This window comes from Triticum urartu, chromosome 2 (assembly GCF_003073215.2).
Source record: "Triticum urartu cultivar G1812 chromosome 2, Tu2.1, whole genome shotgun sequence".
NCBI lineage: Eukaryota > Viridiplantae > Streptophyta > Magnoliopsida > Poales > Poaceae > Triticum > Triticum urartu.
The window spans coordinates 499,787,988-499,814,157 of NC_053023.1; the positions used below are offsets into that span (position 1 = coordinate 499,787,988).

General features: G+C 46.5%; 3 protein-coding genes across 3 annotated transcripts; all 3 read left to right on the plus strand.

Annotated features, from left to right (window-relative positions):
- The first annotated feature begins 5,868 nt into the window (after positions 1-5,868).
- Positions 5,869-7,901, plus strand: LOC125538209 (extensin-1-like). The gene has a single exon (XM_048701488.1). The coding sequence runs from the start codon at positions 5,881-5,883 to the stop codon at positions 7,588-7,590; it is 1,710 nt and encodes a 569-aa protein (XP_048557445.1). The 5' UTR covers positions 5,869-5,880; the 3' UTR covers positions 7,591-7,901.
- Positions 7,902-11,022: 3,121 nt separating this feature from the next.
- LOC125538210 (serine decarboxylase 1) lies at positions 11,023-13,324 on the plus strand. Its single transcript, XM_048701489.1, has 5 exons — positions 11,023-11,436; positions 11,704-11,935; positions 12,015-12,208; positions 12,291-12,424; positions 12,520-13,324. Exons 1-5 carry the CDS (start codon positions 11,166-11,168, stop codon positions 13,087-13,089), a joined length of 1,401 nt encoding a protein of 466 aa, XP_048557446.1. The 5' UTR covers positions 11,023-11,165; the 3' UTR covers positions 13,090-13,324.
- Positions 13,325-13,472: 148 nt separating this feature from the next.
- Positions 13,473-19,068, plus strand: LOC125538211. The gene is made up of 4 exons (XM_048701490.1): positions 13,473-13,903; positions 16,658-17,541; positions 17,641-17,793; positions 18,320-19,068. The coding sequence occupies exons 2-4, from the start codon at positions 17,470-17,472 to the stop codon at positions 18,869-18,871; spliced, it is 777 nt and encodes a 258-aa protein (XP_048557447.1). The 5' UTR covers positions 13,473-13,903; positions 16,658-17,469; the 3' UTR covers positions 18,872-19,068.
- The last annotated feature ends 7,102 nt before the right edge of the window (positions 19,069-26,170 follow it).

Consider the following 26,170-nt stretch of genomic DNA (forward strand, 5'->3'; position numbering starts at 1 on the left):
GCCGTGCAAATTCCCAGAAAAAAAACACACACAGAGAGGAAAGACCCAGTTCAGGGAAGGAACCTTCCCAAAACCGTGGGAGGAAGGCACACAAAAAAGTGTATGTGGGTCGGCCATTATGTTATGCTACAAAGGTTTGGGTAGGCCTGGGGTGTGCGTTTCTACGCTACCCCCTGCATGCGTAGAGACTAGGAGATGCCACATGCAGTGTCTAACGACATGGCCACCCCCCTGGTATGTCTCCCGGGAGCTCCTAATCATCGCTTAGGTCGAGGGATATCGTGCAAACGGTCACCCCCCTGTCATGCATTGTGGTCCGGCCCATTGCAGACACAGGTGCCCATGTTTTTTTCTTTTTTCCTTTTCTTTTCTCTTTTTGCTTCCTTAAAAAAAATTAGGGAAAGCATAAAATGTTTGTGATTTAAAAAAAAGCCCGCGTATTCAGAAGATGTTCGTGAATTTAAAAAATGTCCGCGAATTCATAAAATGTTTATTAAATCATAAAATGTTTGTGCATTCAAAAAAAATGTCCACGTATTCAAAAGATGTTGGCGAATTCACAAACTCAAAAAATTCATAGGTTCAGAAAATATTCTTGAATTCAGAAAATGTTCATGATTTTGAAAAATATATTCGCGGATTCAAAAAAAGTTCATGATTCTGAAAAAATGTTGAAAAAATTTAAAAATAGAAGAAAAATAAAAATAAATAGGAGGAGAAAAGAAGAAGAAAATATGAAAAGAAAAACCTGAAGAAAACAACAGAAAAGCGGAAAAAAATTGTTCTACATCCTTTCCAGAACCGGTGGAAAAACACATGAAACTATCAAACTGGGCCGGGCCAATATGGTGCGTGCGGTCGGGGGAGGGTACGCGTTACCTGACTATGCCTCGACCTATGCATTAATTAGGATCCGCCATTTCTCCCGGCTCCGGTGAAGGAGCTCTCCTATTGGCTATTGGGCTGGGCTACAACATTTATATAGGCTCACTTAAGCCCATTCAACCCTTTCTTCCTCTTTCTTAATTGTTCGCTGGGTCGGAACGCCACGTTTGATTTGACCAATGCCATGACCAAAATTGTATCAAACTTGGTCCCCCCCTCCCCCGGCGAATTGTTGATCCGAGGTTGGGGGCACCCTACACCACCCCGCCGGCAACCCATGGCGGCTGCCCCAGCTCATCCCTATGGTGGATCCCTCACTGCTTCATTGTGAGTTTAAAAAAGTGTTCTTTGTTGTCAAGAAAAAAAACGTGCAGTGAGGCCGACGAACGTCAGTCTTCTTTCCTCATGGGCAGGAAGCACACCAGCAGCATGCGTTGCGTGATTACCGAACGGGGAGCTTTTTCTAACCCACAGGCCACGGCCAGAAACCAGGTCGTGTGGACCGTGCTGGTGGCAAGCTAGTACGCTACCGAGAGATGAACTAATGACCACATGTTGGAGTCTATATTGCACGATCCATTGCACTTACACATTGGCACCCAACATTGTTCCCTGGAAAGATGACTCCTTTGCAGTGCTGCACCTCCTGACGGAGATCATCACACCTACATCCATCAGTGAGATGATTCCAGCGTAGGTTGCCTATAAGTGCGAATGACATGTTTTTTCTGTATTATGCATTTGTACAAAACTACTGGCTAAGAGCATCTACAACCGGGCATCTGAAACATGATAAAGATCTTTTTTTTATTCATAACCTTTCTATTGGAATCAAGATCGGGCTTGGTATAGTTACAAGGTTTCCGTTCTATTTAACTAACACTAACTGAAACTAATCGGGCACGAGCAGGCGGAGTCTGAAGCGCTATTCGCCGAACTCGACGCAGAGATAGAGACGGAGGAGGCTGGAGCGGAGCAGCCGGAGCTACAGCTGCCGCCCATGCTGCCGGAGCCGGGCACGGAGATCATAGACATCTTCGACGATGAGTAGCTAGATGATCGACGTAGTATGTAGATTTCTTTTAGTTTGCATGTCTTTAGGCCAACTCCACTGCGACCCCATCATGTCCGGATGCGTCTGTTTTGGGTAGAACGGACGAATAGCGCGGCCCAACGGGTGACCCCAAACGAACAAATGTCTGGATCCCGTCCATTTTCGACCCATCCTTGACCCAAACTTGCGCCGAGTTTGGGGTGAAACAGACATCGCGTAGACGGGGTCGACGCACGCCCTTGTCCCCCCGTGACCCGCCTGTCGGAGACACTAGCAGTCCCTTCGCTTCCAACGCCTCCACCCCCTCTCCCCGCCCCACCCCGCCGCCGGCGCCACCACTATTCTCCAGCCGCCTCCTCACTGCACACCCCCTGGCCGTCCATACCAAACCACATCTCGACATGGCCGCCACCAGGCCCACGCTTTCGCCGTAGTTTTGGTCGTCGATTGGAGGAGATTTGGTCGTCGCCGTCGTAGCCGGTGACAGAGGGGATACGACCGTCGGCGACGTACCACGGCGGCCACGGCAGCTTCCGACGAGTGCTCCAGAGCGGCCAGTAGTCGGCCGCCAACCACCCCTGCTGCATCGAGGTGATCACCGCGGCCTCTTTGCCACCACGACCGCAAGGTGTTCAATACTTTGCCCACAAAGGTATGGACCGTGGAGATGAATTTTTCTTCCACCACTTCATTTATTCATCGGACGATTCGCCGTCGGATGATGAAGATCTTGTGGTGGCTACACTGGTCATTCCCGACCACATTGAACGGCAGTTTCCTCGATACAGGGGGTCACTCCCTGGCCGTGCTCCCAACCTGAACCATAACAGGGAGAGAGGTCACGCCCTCCTCTATGCCGATTACTTTGCGAACACCCTGCTCTTCAAGCCGGATAAATTTCGTCGCCGTTTTCATATGGCAAGGCATCTGTTCAATCGTATCCGAGAGGGAGTGGTTGCTCATGACCCATACTTCGAGTGCAAGACGGATGCCTTGGCAAGCTTGGATTCTCCTCTTACCAGAAATGCACCGCGGCCATCCGCATGCTTGCATATGGAATTCCAGGCGATCTGGTGGATGAGTATGTGCGTATGAGTGAGACCACATGTCTGATGTCACTGTACAAGTTCTGCCAGGCCGTGGTGGCAGCGTTTGGCCCTGAGTACTTGAGGGAGCCAACTGCCGCTGATACAGAGAGATTGTTAGCGACCAACGCAGCTAGAGGCTTTCCAGGCATGCTTGGCAGCATAGATTGTATGCACTGGAAGTGGAAGAACTGTCCATTTGCTTGTCAGGGCCAGTACAAGGGGCATGTCAAAGCGTGCACTGTCATATTAGAAGCGGTAGCTTCGCAGGATCTTTGGATATGGCATTCTTTCTTCGGCATGGCAGGTTCTCACAATGATATCAACGTGCTGCAGCGTTCTCCAGTCTTCGCAAGGCTTGCAGAAGGCCACTCCCCACCTGTCAACTTTGAGATCAACAACCACCAGTACAACAACGGATACTACCTAGCTGATGGTATATATCCTCAGTGGTCAACTTTTGTGAAGACAATCTCGAACCCCCAAGGTGAGAAGAGAAAGAGATTTGCTCAAATGCAAGAGAGTGCTAGAAAGGATGTGAAACGTGCTTTTGGTGTGCTTCAATCCCGACGGGGCATCGTCCGAAACCCTGCACTGTCATGGGATGAAGGGAAGCTTCGGGAGGTGATGATTGCTTGTGTGGTGACAGGATCCTCGACCAAGGATTTAATTATCAAGGCGAAAATGTTGAGCCCCTGCACCAAGAACCGGCCACGTTTGAACAGTTTGTCCAATTCCATCGTGAACTGCGTGATTGGCACATTCATTTGGATCTTCAAAATGACTTGATTGAGCACGTGTGAAGTCACATTGGCAACCAATAGATGTATTGGTTCATTATGTTCATTCAAAACAATTTCGATTTGGTTGTAAAACTATTTTATTAGAGACAATTTGGTTGGGTTGTAAAACTATTTTTATTTTCAGACAATTAATATTTGGACGTGCAAACTTGTTTTGATATGAATATATGGGTATTTTTTGCCGTGGCGGACCGAATGGGGCCAAAGGATGTAGCCGCGCGCTGGGCGCACGACCACCGCATCCCAGGACAAGCCCGCACACGACCCATTGCCCTACCCAAACGGACCGAATCCGGACAAAGCAAACGTCCGTTTGGAGTCGCGCGGTGGAGTTGGCCTTATATGGATTTGAGAATCTAGTATGAGATGTCCGGCTGCAACCGTAGAAATTTGAGGCATGCCCTGTCGGTGCCCCCGGACGCAGCGCGCGTCCACAGGTGTTTAAGGTGTCGAATTTATCAAGTCCGTCTGTAAATGCTCTAAAAGGACACATGGCCTAGCTCACACACATCCTCATGCATGCCAGGCTTGGAAAAATGATACAAATCTCACTGTCGTGTGAAGACCGGATCTATCTAAAGCACCACTAAGGTCAGTAGGTCACCGCCTTTCTCGGTTGACCAAACCATCAGACAATGCGTTTCATGAGGGTTTGTCCGGTTGGGCCTAACCTTAACCCGGCATGTACGACAGCTCACATGACTAGAAGCACAGCCACTAAATCAGATCAAAAAAAAAGCACAGCCACTAAAAATGCAGAATTATACTTTTTAACCTCGGTGGATTTCGAAGGTTGCAAAGTTCTATTTATTCCCCTTACCTTGGACCAAAACAGCATCGGTTGTGTGCTTCCTCCGTGGAAAAAAAGGCTAGCAAGATTTTTCCAGCCAACCTACAATATTCAGCAAGTTCACACGACCAGAGTGCCACTCAAGACAATGAACAAACAAATAGTTACAACTGCGAAAATGTAAATGTTGTCTGCAACTTTTTTTTTTGAAAACGATTGTCTGCAACTTCATTAGTCTGCCACGAAACAAGTCGGAGATATAACCAATACCTGAGGTATTACTACATAAACTGTTTTGATGATCATGTTCCAAGTGTGAGTTTGTGCGTGCATGCGCCACGTTTCCAAAAATATTGGCAGAATTTCAGCACTCAAATTCAGATTTATGCCCGAACTACTGGCAATGGCCTCATGCTGTTCCGCATCCGGAAAATTCTTCAGTCCAAAGACCTGCCAAGTGGAACCTTACTCTGCAGAACACAGCCACAAAAACTAAGCAGTCCTTAAGGTCCAAGCCCATTAGAATGCCAGTATCGATTGCAGGAATGATGTCCACTCGTTAAAAGAATATAGAGTTTAAATAATATCTGTATGAGCACTTGCTAAGAGCAATCCTAAGATAAGTGCAACACAAAGCGATTGCTAAACACTGAAACAGCTACTAGCTACTCCACTGGATTTTCTACGACGGTCTGCTCCGATAGCTCCGATCCGTGACTTCCACCACGAGCCAAATGGAGCAGAGAAAGGTTGAGTCGACATCACTACTTGACGTTAGGAGGAGGGCATACATATTTGGGTACAGATGCACAGCTGAAAGAGAAATATTGCCAGTACCAGTTAAGGTTCTAATATGATGTTCAGAGGTCTGATTTCAGGTGACGGTTAAACATGCGTCACAGAGTAGACATATTCTCATATCACAAACTAATTCTCACTACAACACCCTTACTAATTGCTACTAGTACATGCCAAAAATATAATCAAGCCATTGCTAATTTGCTATATGCAATTGAGTTAGAAATTTCTGAAGTGCCTTCCAACTTTGAGGTCCAGCAACATGGATATCGGAGCCCGTGCAATACGGCCCAGCCGGCGCTCCCACATTCTTTCTACAGAAGGTCCAAGTCAAGCACCAAGATAATGGATTTGTAAGTGGTGACAACGAGCCAACAAGCCAGACCTCCGGTTCAAATGCCTTCCACTATATAAGGCGCCAAATGGGGGAGCACCAGAAGCAAACCAAGATAGAAGTAGATCAAGATGGCCACCAACAAGAACATGAAGGGCATGGCCCTTCTCCTTACTCTTGCAGCGACGCTGCTGTCCTACTGCGGTGCCTCCTTACCGCACCACGTCTCCTCACTCGTTGCCGTTCCTGCTCCCTATGCTGATGGTGCTTCCCACAACACCTCGCTACCGGTTGCCGCACTAGCTCAGAGCACGGTTGCATATGCCGAGGCACCAACGACGACGCACAACGCAACTGAGCATGGGAAGCACCGCCACGATGAGTTATCGCCGGCCAAGCCACCGACGTACCACAACGCGTTGGGACAACAGCGCCATGGTCACCGCGGCCATCAGCAGCAACAGAAAGCTCTACCAGCTCATCACCCGCCGCCACCTCACTTATCGCACCCTGATAATCACACGCCACCACCTCATGCTCACTTGCCATCCCCTACTCACTACTTACCACCACCCCTATCTCAGCACACACCACCACCTCCGACACAACATACACCATCACCTCACTTACCATCTCCTGCTCATCACGCGCCACCACCTTCATGTCACCCGGCACTACCTCCTTACTTGCCATCCCCTGCGCACAACTCAGCACCGCCCCCAACTCACTACACACCGCCTCATCACCTGCCATCCCCATCGCCACCTCCGGCTCAACACGCACCACCATCTCACTTATCATCTCCACCGCCACCTTCGGCGCAACACATACCACCACCTCACTTACAGTCCCCACCGCCACCTCCGGCTCAACACGCACCACCGCCTCACTTACAGTCTCCACCACCGCCTACGGCTCAACACCAACCACCGTCTCACTTACCGTCCCCACCGCCACCTACGGCTCAACACACACCACCGCCTCACTTACCGTCCCCACCGCCACCTACGGCTCAACACACACCACCGCCTCACATACGGTCTCCACCGCCACCTACATCTCAACACACACCACCGCCTAACTTACCATCCCCACCGCCACCTTCGGCTCAACATACACCACCGCCTAACTTACAGTCTCCACCGCCACCTACGGCTCAACACACACCACCGCCTCACTTACCGTCCCCGCCGCCACCTCCGGCTCAACACGCACCACCGCCTCACTTACCGCCCCCACCGCCACCTCCGGCTCAACACGCACCACCGCATCACTCAACGTCCCCACCGCCACCTCCGACTCGACGCACACCACCGCATCATTCAACGCCCCCACCGCCACCTATGTCTCAACAACCACCACCGCCTCCATCTCACTATGCGCCACACCCTCACTTTCCATTCCCTCCTCACCACTCACCACCATCCCCAACTTACTATGCACCACCGCCTCACTTTTCATCCACGCCACCACCTCCGGCAAAACACACACCACCACCTCACTTACCGTCCCCTGCTCATCTCGCACCACCACCATGTCACCAAGCACTACCTCCTCACTTGCCATCCCCTACTCACCACTCACCACCACCCCCAACTCACTACACACCATCACCTCACTTTCCATCCCCTACTCATCACAGGCTACCACCTGCTCTATCTCACTATGCACCACCGCCACACTTACCGCCCCCAGCCAACCACTTGCCACCATCTCCTCCATCCCGTTATCCGCCGCATATTTTGGCACCTCAAGCATATAAGTATCCATCTCCCCTGACTCGTCATGTTAACACACCTCCACAGCCAAAGCCCCCTAGAAAATCCCCGTTGTCGACATAATCACGGTATTCGATAGTAGCATCATCGCCATCTTACTATGAAGCGGGCACACCATGTGAATAAGCGAGCTCCCAAGCCTTGATATCAAGGTGTTCCTCCACGCGCTCCTAATTAAGCTACATCCAAACAGGAGATCTCCACCATGTAGTGGTGGAGACAAGATAAACTCTTAATTTCCTAATAAGTAAGTTTGAGGTCATCAACTTTTGTGCAAGTTACCGGATCGTTTGGAGGGTGCTTGCCTTTTGTAATACTTCGTTTTCCAGGTTCCAAAGAGAAAGTTATTGAATAAAGTGTGTATTTCCTATGAAGCCATGTAATTGTTCTAATGCTTTCCTTATTTTTTATGTCTGGAAAATAATTGTTTGTTTGTCAGCAGATGAGTGTGCTATACTATAAGCCTTGACATGCCCCATACCGATTTCCTTATTTTGTCTCAGAACATACGCTTATATACCTCTTAGCTTATTAATGATTATTGAGGTTTACATATTGAACTTGTACATGGGGTGGGGGGCAAACCCAAGCATGATTAGACCAGCCAGAAGCCCGGCGTTCGGACCAGGCTCGGGCCTCACTTTTCAGCCCGAGGAAAGATCAGAAGATGTTGTTTTTGCCTTTTTGGGATTTTATATAAAATGTAGATACAATGTAGCATTATTTAATGCCAAATATAGTTTATTTATTAGTTTTACATTTGGAAATGGCCCTTCCTTCGGGGGGCCCGGGGTTTGCATTTTGAGGTTGGGCTATGTAAGCCACAGCCTCGTGAATGTCTAGGGGTTAGGTGGGCCTAACTACCACGTTCGTACCCCCCCCCCCCCACCCCCACCCCACAAAAAAAACTGTTACAACCCCAGCTTAAATAGCAACAATACTGTATACAACTAGAGTTCAAAAAGTTCGGCCTTGTTAAAAGGACTATCTCTGGTAAAAACAGATCATCCATATTGCGATTACAAAATCTGGACAACCACTCATTGGTGATCGCATAAGAGAATACATCAGAATAGCCAGGAAAAATGCAACGTGTCTGAGCTCACCTGTTGGCCGATTGCACCAACAGATAATTCCCAAGGTGAAGGCTAACTCTGCACAAAAAATATATGTCTTTAACAGAAAATAATCAGTCAAAAGACAAATAAGGCCCTTAAAACGGTACTCGAACCTTATGAGCTTAAATAATGAGATACTACATTCTGCAGAAAATAGTTGATGACAATAACATATAACTAACCCGAAAGTGCCTAGGAGCACCGAGCGACTACACCCACCGGAATCTGACCCATTCACTGGCCTCGGGATTCACATCTCCTATATTAGGCCGTACGTATTAGGAGTTTATTTGACATGTATCTCTCACATGAATGCTTTGTATCTAGGCTTTTTTCTGCACTGACATTGTCAGATAGTACACCCACGTCTGACCTCAACAACCAGCGCCCAACCACCAAGGGCCAACAGTCTATTCAATGCGCACGAGCCCCACCTCTCTCTTCTCCACATATGACCCTTCTTTCTTTGGACACTCATTCTTCCCCATCAATCCTTCCCCACGATCCTCTTCTAAAGCCCATGCACCTTGTTTCCCAGTCTTCTGCTTGCTAAGTGGAGCAAAGCTAGGATGAACTAGAAAAACTATGTTTGCCCTGGTCATCGTCCGAGCTTGCCGTGTCCTGCGACACCCACGACCGTCATGGCTGCCGCAACCAAGTTATGAATTCTGGTGGCTGGCGGCCAACAACGTCGTGTGAGAAGAAAGCCAAAATATAGGCAGCCGTCGTCTGTGCTTGCCGCGTTTTGTCCACCGCGTCTGCCTTGGACCGTTGGACGGCAACTCCATGGTCTGTGTTCCCGTGGCCAGTGGTGCCATCGCAGCCGGCACAACTTCCTAGACCGAGGCTGCTTTTCTCCAGCTGCGTGTCTGCATCTAATCTTTCTCGTCGCCGTCAAGCTTGGCCTGGTCATGCTTCGCCTCGGCAACAGTACACGCCATGCTCACCCAGGGCGTGGTCATGGGCTTCATGCTCGTTGCCAGTGTCCTTGACCAGGTCCCGCTGGACTGCCATGAACGTGCTCTACTCTGCTCCAGCCGAGCAAGCTCCCATATCCACAGCGGAGTCGTGGGTGCCTAATAAATGTGATTCAATGTTCATCTGCTGTATACCAGTGAGTATCTATCCGTATAGGTTCAAAGCAAAGTTGAATTGCATTAAATAGCATCCATCCCAAGACTAAAACGTACGTGTGGATTTCAGGGAGGTGCGTCGCCGAGAGCTCTTCGTCCGCGTCCATAACTAACCTGAGTACATAGGTGTAACGCACCGGACACACCCGTCGGTGGTCGTTACTCCTGGCGGGATTTAGACTGGCCCCATAGATCAATACTAGTCTTTTCTGCGCACTTTGTCCTCACTCGTGCGCACCCGGGAGAAACTTCCCGGTCGGTCACCCATCCTGACACTACTCCAAGCTAAGCACGCTTAACTTTGGAGTTCTGTCCGAATGGGCTCCCGAAAAAAAAGGAATTCTTTATTTATATGAGTAGTCTATCATCCCTAATAATCCAGGCCATCACAATAGGTTGTGGCAAATATTACTTTACTCATAAAAACGTAGATACAAAGGCTTGACACAGAAGGAATCAAGTTAAAACTTGAAAGAAGTCACGAATTTGCATCATCTTCTTGCATAGCGCTATTATCCTAACACATTGTGATAAGCACTGTCAATTTGATGAGTCCCTCAGCCTCCCCTTTCCACTGCCCTCACACCCAAAATAGTAACCTGACGTAGAAGTGTTTTACTAAATTTCACCCAAAGCATGTTCACAAACCACAAGCACTCACAACAAAATTCTGATACTTTGCCGGTGAAAGCACAAACTGGAAAACGCGATGGATAAACTGAATCTGTTGCCCAAGCACTGTCAACTCTGCATGCAACAAGGTGTATCTTTCTGAATTTGATGAGTAGTCTGTCGGCTTATTGTGTACCAACTGGGCATGAATCGCTAAGCAAAAGCATAAGACAGAAGATTAGCGTGATTCGGCGCCCAAACTGCAGACCAGAAACCCTAAAAATATGGTATCCCCCGATCTCTCCAAACGAATCCCTAATGCCCAGAGATAATCACAGGGAGTCGAGGACCAAACCATCCGCAAACCTTCGCCATCACAAGAATTAGGGGCCAGTCGGCAGTCTGTTTCGCGCAGCTTCGACTAAAATGGAATGCGATGGGAGCCGGCATGGGGCCCTGTTGGGCGCAGAGAATCGGGTGGTGGGGTAGAGTATCGTCGGTTGGCCCTTCCGAGGCCCGAATGGAGGAAGAAGAGACGAGATTGGGCTTTGGAGGAGCCATGGGCCACACGATCGCGACAGGCCAATCAACCAAAGCCTTTTCTTTTCCGCGACGCGAGGCACGCGGCAGCCTACTCAATCAACCCAACCATTTCCATCCAGATCCCAAATCAAAACCGACGCAGCATTTCCGCAGGATCTCGGCCCCTCCTCCTCCTCCGCCTTCTCCAATCCACACTCCCACTCCCCCATTCCAACCACCCCCGACGCCGGCCATGACGGGCACCATCGCGAATGGCGTGGCGGCGCCAACTGCCCCGGGGCTCCGCGAGAAGGCCGCCGCGGCGCCGCTGCCCGAGGAGCTGGCCCCGGAGGTGGTGGAGGGAGAGAGGGAGATCGTGCTGGGGAGGAACATGCACGCCTCCTGCTTCGCGGTCAAGGAGCCCGACGCCGACGACGAGTTCACCGGCGAGCGCGAGGCCACCATGGCCGGCGTCCTCGCGCGCTACCGCCGCTCCCTCGTCGAGCGCACCAAGCACCACCTCGGTAAATCCCCCCTTCCTTCCTCCTCTGCTCGTTCCTTCGACGCAGTGCAGAATGATCCGCTCCGGTTTGTGTAGCGTAGAGACACGGTGATCCTAGCCCCGATATTTTATTACTACTAATAGTATATTCCCCGTTAACCTTTTTTGGGTGAGGAGGTGAAACGTGTATTGAGTTCCTGTAGGTGCAAATTCATCGATGAATCTGGTTGAGTGCAACGCAACTGATCTGCTTCCACTCTCACGAACACTCTCATCCGTTTGCTTGTAGGCTACCCATACAATCTGGACTTTGAGTACGGTGCTCTCTCCCAGCTGCAGCACTTCTCCATTAACAACCTGGGCGACCCATTCATCGAGAGCAACTATGGCGTGCACTCCAGGCAGTTTGAAGTGGGTGTGTTGGATTGGTTTGCTCGCCTTTGGGACCTCGAAAAGGATGAATATTGGGGATACATTACGAACTGTGGCACCGAAGGAAATCTGCATGGGATCCTTGTCGGGTCAGTACTCGCAATATTATATACAGAGATATAGCCCTTCTTTCTGAAATCTTATTTACATCTACAAACTGTTTTACAGAAGGGAAGTTTTCCCTGATGGGATCTTGTATGCCTCTCGTGATTCACACTACTCGGTGTTCAAAGCAGCGAGAATGTACAGGATGGATTGCGTTAAAGTGGATACTCTTGTCTCTGGAGAAATAGATTGTGCAGATTTTGGAAGAAAGCTACTTGAAAACAAAGATAAACCTGCTATTATTAATGTCAACATTGGTGAGCTGCATACACTCTTTATTACACTTGCAAATCTGCACCTTCATGATCGGGCTGTAAACCTAACTCTTCCTTGATGTAGGGACAACTGTCAAGGGAGCAGTTGATGATCTTGACTTGGTTATCGAAACACTTGAAAAAAGTGGGTTCAAGGATCGGTTTTATATACACTGTGACGGTGCTCTGTTTGGTCTGATGATGCCATTTGTTAAGCAGGTACCTCTACTTTGCCCCCTAACGCCATATTGGTTGCTTCTTTTGACACATTGTTTCATTATCCTTGATTTATTTTCTTTGTTGCTGATCATCAGGCACCTAGGGTATCCTTTAAGAAGCCCATTGGGAGTGTGAGCGTGTCTGGTCACAAGTTTGTTGGATGTCCCATGCCCTGTGGTGTCCAGATAACAAGGTTGAATCACATAAATGCCCTTTCTAGCAATGTTGAGTATCTAGCTTCACGAGATGCTACAATCATGGGAAGCAGGAATGGTCATGCTCCCATCTTCCTATGGTACACCCTGAACAGGAAAGGTTATAGAGGTTTTCAGAAGGAAGTTCAGAAGTGCTTGAGAAATGCACATTACCTGAAAGATCGGCTCAAGGATGCTGGAATTAGTGCGATGCTTAACGAGCTCAGTAGTACAGTAGTTTTTGAGAGGCCAAAGGACGAGGAGTTTGTGCGACGGTGGCAGCTTGCTTGTGAGGGAGGTATATCACATGTTGTGGTAATGCCCAGCGTCAATGTTGATAAGCTGGATACTTTCTTAAATGAGTTGGTGGAGAAGCGGGTAACCTGGTACCAGGAAGGAAAATGCCAATCTCCTTGCATTGCAGCTGATGTAGGCCAGGAGAACTGTCTTTGTACTCTGCACAAGTCATAAGTTTGTCAGGAGACACTCTCTGTGAGTGATACTTGAGTATTTACATTGGTTGGTGTCGTATTTACCACCTTCCAATCGTGCATCCTTTATTGTTCATTTAAATTTAGTCCTCGCTCTATGTCTTTATGAGACAGATCTTAGCACGGTAGCATGCTGAGCTTTATGTGTTGTATTCATCGTCTGTCTTCATCTGTTCTTCCAATAAAGTTCTGTGCAAATGATGTATCCAAATGAAGTTACTGGTATCTTGTCCTGTATCGGCATGCCATATTCGTAACATAGCTTGTGTTGTTTTACAAAGTATAGCAACTCATTAGCTAGCCATAATTTTGAATTAGACAGAATGCTTATCGTTATTTTACCCTTTTTCAGCATGTGCTGACGAACATATGGTTAAAATTGGAGTCGATTAACTGAGGACAATATTGTCAATTTTTTGTTTTTCTTGAGAAATAATGGGTCCATGACTCATAAGAATCCAGAAGAGTCTTAACACAGAAACATCCTTTGCACTTATCCTACATTCGTGTTCTGGCAGATTGTGGTGTTAATGACTCATAAGAATGGGTCAATGACTCATAATAATCCAGAAGAGTCTTAACCCAGAAACATCCTTTGCACATATTATATTAACACTTAACTATCTAAAGTGCACTTATCCTAGCACTAACTTGAGACTTGTTTATTCTTACATTCGTGTTCTGGCAGATTGTGGTGTGGATACAGGTGATAAGTAGGAATGCTACTTTTATGCATAAATGGCCTACCACTAGCAGCAAAAGGGTAATCTCTATCTGTCAGATACTTAGATAAGGTCAGAACCTCTTGGCCGTCTAAATGCCGCATCTATCTTTATATCTGGATTCAACCTATTTCTGTCAGTTGCTGGAGTGCATCTAGAGGCAAGAAAGATGTGTTTCTTATTTCATGTGAAAGAAAAAACCAATGCCTGCTCTTGCATAGAGCTACTTAAGTTGACCCCTAAGACTTGGACTCTGACATGGAAACTGACTCGACTTCTGACGTATGGACTCTTATCCTAACCCTAAGCTTTCCTGATATACTACCGACCGCCTGGACTGATGGACCATCTAACTGCAACATCTGCTTCTGATTTCCCTGACAGGGAGTCCACAAAATATCATTAAATAGACTACCTTCACGGGTGTTTTTCAGTTTACAGCTGATATGGGCCTTAGATTTATGAAATATAAGCTAACTAGTAAAAGATTGGAGGCAGCATGAAAATAGTTGAATTTTCACGGTAACTAAGCTCTTTCACCATGCAAGTGATAAGATGCTGCCTCATAAAGTAGGGATATTAATATGTCAGTGCCTCTTCAATTCAGGTGATCCATATCCCATTTGCTGATGGAGTCTATTGCTTGTTTTTTTGCTGTTTGTATCGGTTCATGCTCATCTTAGCCTACGTGATATTTAAATAACCTGTGGACCAGCTTTCACCACAGAGTGCTCTGAGCCTATTGTGCTTTGTTCTCCTTTTGACTGTTAGTCACACCTGATTATTTAAATGATGCGCTTTTGATGTTCTATGGCTATTTAAGCTTTTATTGTTACGATAGTTGGTGTGGATTAGATAACAATGGTCTTAATTCTTCTGTTTCTTTATCTTTTTTTATTTCCTGTTTCAAGTCTTGTTTTCGGAATTCAAAGTCTGCTGGAGCAAAGCAAGGATAATAGGAAAATATTTGTATATATGTTACTATGGTGAAAGCTTATATTAGATCTATGATGAATGTTTGCCTTATATTTAATTAATTTACCAAATGAAGGCGACACATAAAGAGCATTGTCACCTGACATTTTTCTTACTATTCCTGGACACTAGCTGAATAGGATCTGCTGTATATATGCTTACGGCGGTGGCGGGGGCTGTGCTCTAGGTATGGCTGGGTTTCCAGATTTATGACTGAGGCAGTTTAATCGTAGATGCATAGATTCAGCTTCAAAAAATTGCTGGCTGAAGACACATCAGGAGGTGGTATGTTTCACCTTCATCTACATACAAGTATAAAGACCCACTTCATGGTACATATTCGGTGGGTACCGTGTGCTTCCTCGTCTTCCCGCTCTCCATTTTCCTAAAATACCTCTAGCAGTACACTCTCCAGTCTCAGTAGACTTCTAACAAATGTATCCTTATCCTAACAACATGCCCTTCTGTCTCACACCCTTCCGGTCATCCCACACTCACCATATCGATTTTGCTAATCGCTGCCACCGAACTGTAAAACCCCCACCATCTGGGTATATCCTCTCTCATTGCTGTCCTAGTGTGGCTGCCTCTCCTTGCTGCAGCAGCAAAGATGACGAGTTATATATTTTCAGAAACCTCTGTTACATGCCAATACGCATTTAAAGTAAACTGCGGAGTAGTTATTCAAACTTTGTGGCTTTATGCATGCTATGCCTAGTATAACACGGTTGACTTGACCCTATTCCTTGTATCTAGTATATATCTGCTGACCTGATGTGGTGCAAGAATGTGTTGGCAAGGGCTAACTGCATTCAGGAAGTTGGGACACATGCTTTCTTTCCGTTTTCCGCAGCAAGTTATCTGGAGCAGCATTCATCAGCATCCATACTTTTTTACATCGATTTCCCTTTCTTGTCATGGGTTGCCTTTTGTTCTTTTTGCCGTACCTGGACGGAGGCCATTTCTCCTGATGGGTAACCTATAGGTTTGAGGCATTGTGCTCTTCTTGTAACTTGAATGGTTAAATATACCAGGTCTGAAAAGCACAAAGTGACTTAAGATAAGGTTAAATTAGGGGCAGCTTGGAAGGAACGCATGATTTACACGTAGATGTCTACAAGTTCATCACTGAAGAAGGCCTGGTACAATGGTCAGACCTTGTGGCAAACAATTTATGTGTATATTAGAAACGAGAAGTCGGAGCCATTGGTGCGTACTTTCTTGACATCATAAGAGGAGCTCATAGGATAGCTTTGGTCTTTGCAGATAAGCACGAGTAGAAATTAAAAACACCGCCCATGGGCACTAACAGGCCGTTGATTATCCTAGTGAGCTGACCCTGCTGAGCCGCATGGTGCCTGTCAATGCTGTTGCCTGAATTTTATCTCCAAAATCTTGTCACTGTTTTATGATCTTGGGCATTGCCTCATCTACATTCCCTAGTCCAGCTGCCGCGGGTCCAAACATTTGATCCTTCGTCATCCTACGTCTAGGCTCATCTGAAGCAACTGAAGCTATTATGTATTTGACACGGATATTTGCTAACAGATCCAATACTCATGAAACACCCCTCCTCGTGCCTCATTGTTAGGGTACTCTGAATTATGTCTAGTAGCTTTACTAAAGTAGATACACACAAGATCTCAGATGTAACTGCCTTTGATACAACAGAAAACAGTAAGCCATTATGCTTGTAACTGTCAGCAACGTGCGAAAGAAACGTACATTTTCATGGAGGAAGCAGCACTCATCATCGTTTATATGAATGATGATGCTTCATTGCACACCATAACTTAACTTAAACTTTTATGCCAGAATTGCTTTGTTGTCGACTAATCAGTCATCTAACAGGTGCTTTACCCACTAGGACTGCTGCTGATGACCCAGGTAGCTCTCATTTGACAAATCACCCTCCGGTTTGCTGTGCTGTATGGCTGATTCTGATGCACTCAAAGTGGAACGATGGGGAATAATGACCCTCCTTTTCCCTTCCTCTCCTAGTATTCGCTGCAGTCCTTATCGTTTATGTTGCCATATAATTAATTTCAAGTTGCAACACATTCGCAATTTGTTAAAAAAAACAAGTTGCAACAGCTATATAAATAAATCTATACCAAGTTGCAGTTGATTGTCCTTGGATCTGTCCATGCCAAAATATTTGCGGCGCAGTTTCACGATCCGTCGGGCTAATAACATTCAATAACATATCCAGAGTGCACTTTCCTGCAGTTACGAGTGGTGTTTCCGTGAGTATTTAACCAAAAACTACCACAATTGACGGAAACGTGACGAAAAACTACCACTCTACGATTTTGTGCCAAAAACTATCAAATTTGGACTAAACCGTGGCAAAAAACTACCAAGTCACGAAAGCGCTCGCTTCGCCCGCGCTAACCCCGAATCTGACCGGCTGGGCCCGCAAATCAGTAGCCACGCTGGCCAACGGACGGCCGCCGCACGCTGACGGCCGTTAACGCCCCGTCCGTTGTCCGAATGGCGGTTGTCGGTGGGCCAATAAGTGAGAGCGAGCTCAGCCACTCGCTCAGTCTCTTCCTCCTCGCTCGCTCTCACTCGTCCTCATCCTCTCCCTCTCCATGGTGCTCTGAGCTAGGTCAGCCTATCACCGTCGCCGCCACGGCCATTGCTGCCGGTAGAAGTTGAGGATGCCATCCTGGAATGACGAGGAGAGCTCGGACGAGGACATCAACATGGTTTCAATGGATCCTCAGCTCTTTGTAAGTGCATAATGGTGGAACAGAGTTAGGGTTAGGGTTAGTTCATCCAAATTGGAGATTCCAAGTTGGTTTTGGTTTGATTCGAACTTTCTTTTGCAGGAAACCCCTGACAGTGTGGTGGAACCATCTTTCTGTGGTTCTTACACTGAATCTGAGCCGACGTGCATGATGCATCATCAGAGGCCGAAGAAGATGGTGGCTTTTGAAGGTGCTTTGACTGGGAGGCGATTCCTGGGTTTTCCTGTGCAGCAGGTATTAAATCTTGCATGCTAACTTGTTTTGTTGGTGGAGATGTGCGATGTGTTTTGCTGCTGGATATGTGTGGTGCAGCATGTGGTGCAGAGATGTGTGATGTGCAGAGATGTGTGTTGTAGTTTAGAACTGAAACTTGAAAGTGCCATACATATGGAAGCTATATGTGAAAGTAGATCTTTAGTTAACTGAATTCAATACATGACTGAACCTGAGAACACCTACATGCAGAGATCTTTAGTGTACTGTGAACTGAATGTATTTGGTAGGTGTTAACTGAATATAGCTGTTAACTGAAAAAGAACAGAGTTAAATGAATTTATATCTATTGCTAAATATAGCTGTTAATTGAATATAGTCAGGTGTTGTGTGCTTACTATGAAAGAATTATGTTTGCATAATTCAGAGAGCATATTGATTTAAACAAAGGGTTTCAGTTAAATGAAATGACTTTATGACTTTAGTTATCTATAGTAAGTTTGTTACTAAGTGCTTTGTGCTTAATTATAAATAATTGCTTCTGTAGGATGTAGGTGTGAACTGTGGGGTTGTGGAGTGGGTGGATGGTCCTTGGCCAGAGATTCTACAAAGGTGCCTAACAAGGATTTGGGACATGTACCATGAGCAGAACTTGGGGAGGGTGAAGGACAAACAAGCCCATGAGAAAGAGGTGGCCAAGCTACAGAAGGAAATTGATTTCCTGTCAAACAACTACAGCCAGTTGGTGGAAGATGTATCCAAGCTTTTTGACTATCAAGATGGCAAGATGTCTCATGACATGGACTATACCAGTCAGGCAATCAATGATCTAAATGCAAAGAAGAAACAACTTGAGGATCAAGCAAAGATTGAGATAAGTGTGGAAAAGACGAAGCTTGCCAAGGAGCAAAGGTGCATTCTTCGAAGTCAAGTAGATATCATTCAGAACATGAGGAAGGCCATGAAGGAAGTGGAGGGGGACAAGGACCTACTTAAGCAAGAGAAGAAGAAGCTGGAGTATCTGATTGCTGATCTGGTCAATGCTGGGCATGCCAGCAAAGATAAGCTGGAGAGGATCAATGCAATTATGAATGAGTGAAGTGCTTGGTGTGTGGGTTAAGTAATTAGTAGGCCTATATATATAGCTGGCCTTGGAATGTCATGCATGTTAGGTGTATATTTTGGGAAAGTTTCATGTGCTTTCAGAATGGTATGAGGGAGGGAGGTACTCTTATGGTTTAAGAACTAGTTGGTTTTCTATGATGTAATGACTTTTATGTTAAGACCTACTATGCTAAGTGAGTACTCATGCTAAGTTAATTAAGTAAGAATGTTTTATCTATGATGAGTCTGTTTTACTCTGCATATATCATGTGTGGATAACTGACAGTAGTGACATAGTTGGAAGTATAAAGCAGCAAGTAACATATATAGCAAGTAGCTTAGATAGTCTGACAAGTAACTAACATATGTAGCAAGTAGCAAGTAGCAAGTAACATATATACATAGTCTGACATAGATAGATAGTACTGCCATTCATAGTCTGACATAGATAGCAACTAGTAGTAGATAGTGCTGACGAAACTGAACCTAGGAACTTACTGAACTTACGAAAGTTCAGGACTGACGAAACTGATTTTCTTGCACTAAACTAACTGAAGGCAGCACTTCACTCCTCCTTCTTCAGCATCTTCAGGCGCTGGGAGTGGCGTACCGCAGTCACGGCCGCCCTTTTCTTCTTACCCGGCGCCGGCTCCTCCACATCTTCCTCGCCGCCATCTTGTTCTTGCTTCACGACGACGCCGTGTGGGAGATCGACGACCTCCGGCAGCGCATCCACTTGGATTGGGAGGTTCCTGTCTCCCTCCACGGTGTCGAGGACTGGAGCCAGCAGCTGCACTTCAGGCTCGTCGTCGGAGAGGATGACGACCTCATCCACCTCGTCGTCAGAGTCGTCAGAGGACTGGTCCTCATCATCGTCACTGGACTCGTCATCAGAGGACTCGTCGTCAGAAGCGTCAGAGTCGTCATAGGGCCCAAGGACCCATGGATTGCGCCTCTCCTAGTAGGCGTTATTAATTGGAGCTGGGAGAGCGAGGACGGCGTCGGTGACGTGGTCCTTCGGCGGCCGGCGGCGTGGTGGATGAGCGGTACATCCACCATCGGGCGCGCTGCCTGGGGTCGGGGGAGCGCTGCACCTCGCGCATCGCCCATAGCAGAAGGGACGGCGGCGGGATGGTGCGCCGGCAGGGAATGGGCGATGCTTTTCAGCAGCTGTCATCACCTTCACGAGGCCGCGGGCATGGTTACTCATCATCGCCATACTGGGGAACCAGCGTGCGATCTCCCTATACTACGCGCGCATCTCCTGGTTGTTCCCGGCGAGAGCTTCGATGGCCAGTTGCCAGTCCATGGCGACGGCGGTGGCGGTGGTTGTCGGCGGCGATTTTGACAAGAGAGAAGGGAAAGTGGAGTGGGTGGTGCGAGCGGCGAGTGGGCGAGTGAGAAGAGAGCGTGGTGGGTGGACACGTATTAAAGGCGTAGAATCCGAAACGGTTGGTTTTACTCAACACACGCTCACCACGCAGCCGGCCGCAACGCACGCTGAACAGAGGACGTGGCTAACAACATATAATAAGTTCGGCCGATGCTAGTCAAACAAATCACCAACACTAGCCCATTGGTATTGATCGCATGGTTACAACCAACAGGTCTTGGGTTCAAGCCCCAGGCCAGACTTTTTTTTGTGCAGATTTCTTTTTCTAAAATGAATTTGGCAGTAACTTCTGAACTGTAGAAATGGCAATGTACAACAAATAAAACAAATTAACATGTCCACAAGTTCACATGTCTGAATTTTAGCAGGCTAGTACCACAACACACATTTAGTAGCAGAACACAAACTTAGTACCATACACTCGAACTAAGTAGCAGAACACAAACTTACTACCATACACACATTTAGTAGCAGAACACGAACTTAGTACCATACACACAAACTTAGATACAGAGTTTCAATAGTTTCCACTAGCATTGAAATAGGATGCAAACTTGCTAGGAGGTTTCCTCTTCCTCTTGCCTGCCAATATCCCTGGTTCTCCAGTGGATGTTCTTGGTGCATTGAATGTTCTTGTTGATGTTGATCCTCTTGGAGCTCTTGTTGACGCTGATCCTGTTGCAGGTGCTAGTGAAGACCTGACTGCTCCTGCTGAAACTGTTGATGTTGAACCTCTCTTACTTGCTGCTGTTTTTCTGTTCCTCATTGCTTTAGGAGGTGGAGCAGATGATGATGGCATCTGTGAAGTTTGGTGTTGAGGTGGTGGTTGTGGAGGTGGATGTGTAGCACTAGAGGAACCCCTAAAAATTTCTCTATTCTCCTGCATGACAAAATTAACTCGGTTAGTAAATAGACCAGACATAAAATAATTAAACAAAGAATGCAACATATTTGAATGACCTGATGTAAGTTCTTTCTCATCTCAAGACTAGGTTTTAGAGCTTTCCCATAGTTTGTATATCTGTGGCCTTGTAGACCACAATTGTTGCATGTAATTGTTCCCATCCTGCTTGTGTCCTTTGGTGCAGGCACCTCAAACTGGCCCTTTCTCCTAGCTATCTGTTTCTTGCCTGCTTTTTCTTTGAACACTGGGGGCTCAATATCCTAAGTATGGGTGTCAGGCCAGAATTCAGGACCAGGGACAAGGTACACTATGTCTTTGTATGCTTCAATATATAGTTGTTTTTTGAAAAAATCATGCACATAGTCCTCTAGGTGCATGTGAATCTTGCTCATTGCTGCTATTGCATGACTGCATGTCACACCTGTCATGTCCCACCTCCTGCAGTCACATGATTTACTAGCTAGGTTCACACAGTACTGATTTTCCTTACTAGACACTTGCCAAATGTCAGGACCTGTCTTATATGCATCACAAAATTTGGCATACTTCTTATTCTCCTCTAGTTTCTCTGAATAGTTGGGTGTGATCATCCACCTGTTGTTCTCTGTTTTTCCCTAGTCTTCTGCCTTTTGATCATCTCCTTAGTCCTAATTCCTTCAAATATAGTCCTAATTGGTTTGGCCCTAATATCAAAGATCATTTTGTTGAAAACCTCACTAAGGTTGTTCACAACAAGATCAGTTTTGCAATTGTAATCCATTGCAGACCTACACCAAGTCTCCTTTGGATTTTTTAGAAGCCACTTCCAGGCATCCTCACACTCTGCTTTTAGCTCTACCATTGCTAATTCATGGCCATGTTTGGTGAATGAGTAGCTAGCCCGATCTACTAGCTTCTTTAGTTCTGCTCCTCTGAAACCAGCTGACTGAAAATTTGCATATATGTGCCTGAGGCAGTATCTCTGAGGGGAATCAGGGAACACCTCATTTATAGCCTTAAGAAGACCTTGATTGTAAATTAATAAACATGGTCATGAACAAAAAGAAATAAAGCTACTAATAACAATATATATCTGAACTACTGGCTAAGATAGGGTGCATACCTTTTGCCTGTCAGAAATAATGGTGTAGGTTCCAAATTTGCTACCACTTCCAATGAACATCTTAGCTGGGTTAGGAACCATGTCCAACTCTCTGAATCTTCCTTATCAACCACACCAAAGGCTATGGGGTACCGAACGCACGACACCTCCGAGTTCTGCACACGTTCAACTCGATGACGTCCCTCGAATTCCGACCCAGCCGAGTGTTGAGGGAGAGTTTCGTCAGCATGACGGCGTGGTGACGATGATGATGTTCTACCGACGCAGGGCTTCGCCTAAGCACCGCTACGATATGATCGAGGTGGATTATGGTGGAGGGGGGCACCGCACACGGCTCAGAGATCAAGAGATCAATTGTTGTGTCTTTGGGGTGCCCCCTACCCCTGTATATAAAGGAGTGAAGGAGGGGGAGGGCCGGCCCTCTCTATGGCGCGACCTAGGGGAGTCCTACTCCCACCGAGAGTAGGATTCCCCCTTTCCTAGTAGAACTAGGAGCCCTTTCAAGTAGTAGGAGTAGGAGGGAAGGAAATGGAAGGAAAAAGGAGAAGGAAGGAAGGGGGCGCCCCCCTCCCTAGTCCAATTCGGATCAGTCCATGGGGAGGGGTGCGGCCACCCTTTGAGGCCTTTCTCTCCTTTCCCGTATGGCCCATTAAGGCCCAATACGAATTCCCGTAACTCCCTCGTACTTTCGAAAATACCCGAATCACTCGGAACCTTTCCGATGTCCGAATATAGTCGTCCAATATATCGATCTTTACGTCTCGACCATTTCGAGACTCCTCATCATGTCTCCGATCTCATCTGGGACTCCGAACTCCTTCGGTACATCAAAACACATAAACTCATAATATAACCGTCATCGAACTTTAAGTGTGCAGACCCTATGGGTTTGAGAACTATGTAGACATGACCGAGACAACCAATAGCGGAACCTGGATGCTCATATTGGCTCCTACATATTCTACGAAGATCTTTATCGGTCAAACCGCATAACAACATACGTTGTTCCCTTTGTCATCGGTATGTTACTTGCCCGAGATTCGATCGTCGGTATCTCAATACCTAGCTCAATCTCGTTACCGGCAAGTCTCTTTACTTGTTCCGTAACACATCATCCCGCAACTAACTCATTAGTTGCAATGCTTGCAAGGCTTATAGTGATGTGCATTACCGAGTGGGCCAAGAGATACCTCTCCGACAATCGGAGTGACAAATCCTAATCTCGAAATACGCCAACCCAACAAGTACCTTCGGAGACACCTGTAGAGCACCTTTATAATCACCCAGTTACGTTGTGACGTTTGGTAGCACACAAAGTGTTCCTCCGGTAAATGGGAGTTGCATAATCTCATAGTCATAGGAACATGTATAAGTCATGAAGGAAGCAATAGCAACAAACTAAACGATCAAGTGCTATGCTAACGGAATGGGTCAAGTTAATCACATCATTCTCTAATGATGTGACCCCGTTAATCAAATGACAACTTATGTCTATGGCTAGGAAACTTAACCATCTTTGATTCAACGAGCTAGTCAAGTAGAGGCATACTAGTGACATACTGTTTGTCTATGTATTCACACATGTATTATGTTTCCGGTTAATACAATTCTAGCATGAATAATAAAAATTTATCATAATATAAGGAAATAAATAATAACTTTATTATTGCCTCTAGGGCATATTTCCTTCACCTCAGTCTATAGTATTGCTCGTTCCGGTCACCTTGTACAACCTTAATAGCCTTTCTCCTTGCCCTATAGGCCACACTCTTTGATACATCAACTGAAAACTTGACTTCGCTGTTTTTAATAAGTGAATCCACAGGTGCTCTAGGATCTGCTCTAAGAGAAGGCTCAACTGCTTTGGAAAGCCACTTAGTAGTAACCTTTGTGTTCTCTGCTGATGCTGGACAAGTGTGCTCCATGTTACACTTCTTAATGCAAAATGTTCTTTCATGAGCAATCATGGCGGCACACATGTAAAATTCATATCCATGCTCTCTCTGTGAACACCAAACAATAATTCTTGTTGGAGTGTTCCTGTGGTAGTGAAAAGACCTCAAAGTCCTTATATGAAAATCTCTATGCTTCTCTGAACTGGTAAACACTATCAAAACACAAGCTCTTGCACAAGAGTAAATGTGAATTGAGAATTGAGGGGTCAAAATATAGCCTCTCCTTCATTTTTTTTCTTACTACTCTTTGTCTTTGGCTTCTTCATGAGGTATGGTAGTTCAACTTCATCTTCTTCTTCCTCATCACTTATGCCTGCATCACCAGCAAAACAAAACTCATCTGCTTCAGGAAACCAATCTTCAAAACGTTTTTTCTCTACCTCATTGTGACATATGCTAGTTGGACCAGGATTCTTCACATGTTTCACAATAGCAGTAGTTTGCAATGATGTATCCTCTTCAGAGGCACACTCTATTTCCATTAGTTGAACAGCTTCAGCACTCCCATCTGAATGAACTGAATCCTCAGAACAAAATTCAGACACTTCAGTGTCTCCTTCAAAGTGGTTCAAATCTGCCTCTCTTTGAATCCTACTCCTCTCAAGCTGAGCCTTTCTATCATCTATCTGATTCTGAAGCTCAGATTGCTTCACAACATTTTTCACACAACAGCTCTCTGGAGTGTTCATGTAATTCTCATTAGCCTGTGTACTAATTCTAGTTTGAACATTTCTCATAACCTTTATGTTCACTAGCTTGACATGATGAAAAAACTCCAACATTTCATGAACACTAGCTTCATTACCTAAATACTTTACTCTTTCAGATCCAATTTCCTCCTCCTTCACATAGTACATGTAATCACTGTCTCCATACCCTTCACTAGCAATGAGTGATTGTAGAGTAAGCGAAGAAATATTTAACTCAAATATACCCCTTTTCACAGGGTTTCTTCCTTCTAAATGAAACCATATCTCCTACTTCTGGTCAGCCAAACTGCACAAATAAGTGCTCATGAATTGAATTGAAATTAACTGAGCTACAAGTGCAATATAGTTTACTGACTCCAGGTTACTACACATGTCCAACTAACAGAAACAAACATCTTACTAATTTGCCAGATTGAAGGAGCTAACGAAAGGCCCAGCAGATGATACTTGCATACCTGCAACCCATTGGCGATGACTGCGAGAGCGGTGCCTCCTGCTGCTGCGAGCCGGCCTGCGTCGAGAAACTGGTGCTCCCCAACCAATTATCGACTGAACCGCTGGCCATCGGTGGAGGCGCGAGCGAGGCAGCAACATCCAAACTTGTGTCACCGCCGCCAGCGTCGCCGCCGCCAGCGCCGCCACCCTCCGGAATCAACGAGGACATGGCGGCCGCCACCTAGTTCAGAGAGAGGGAGAGGAGGGAGAGAGTGAAGCGAGAGGGGAACAGATCAGATCTTGACCCGCAGCCCACCGACAGCCGCCGTTCCGACAGCGGACGGGGCGTTAACGGCCGTCAGCGCGCGGCGGCCGTCCATTGGCCAGCGTGGCTACTGATTCGCGGGCCCAACTGGTCAGATTCGGGGTTAGCGCAGCCGAAGCGAGCGATTTCGTGAGTTGGTAGTTTTTTGTCACGGTTTAGTCCAAATTTGGTAGTTTTTGGCACAAAATCGTAGAGTGATAGTTTTTCGTCACGTTTCCGTTAATTGTGGTAGTTTTTGGCTAAATACTCTGTTTCCGTAAACTTGCAGGAATGGCATGGCAGTAAAAAATTGTTGTTCTCTCTCGGTGGCATAGTTAATGAACTTCGGCAATAAGCCAGAGGGACTTCTCAAGTCACTGGGAACTTGATTACTCAGTAGCTCTGCAGGAAGTGAGTGAGTAGGTCCCTAGCGTGTATTTTGCATCTACTCTACCGTGTCTCATGAACCCACTGGTAAAGGTGAAATACAT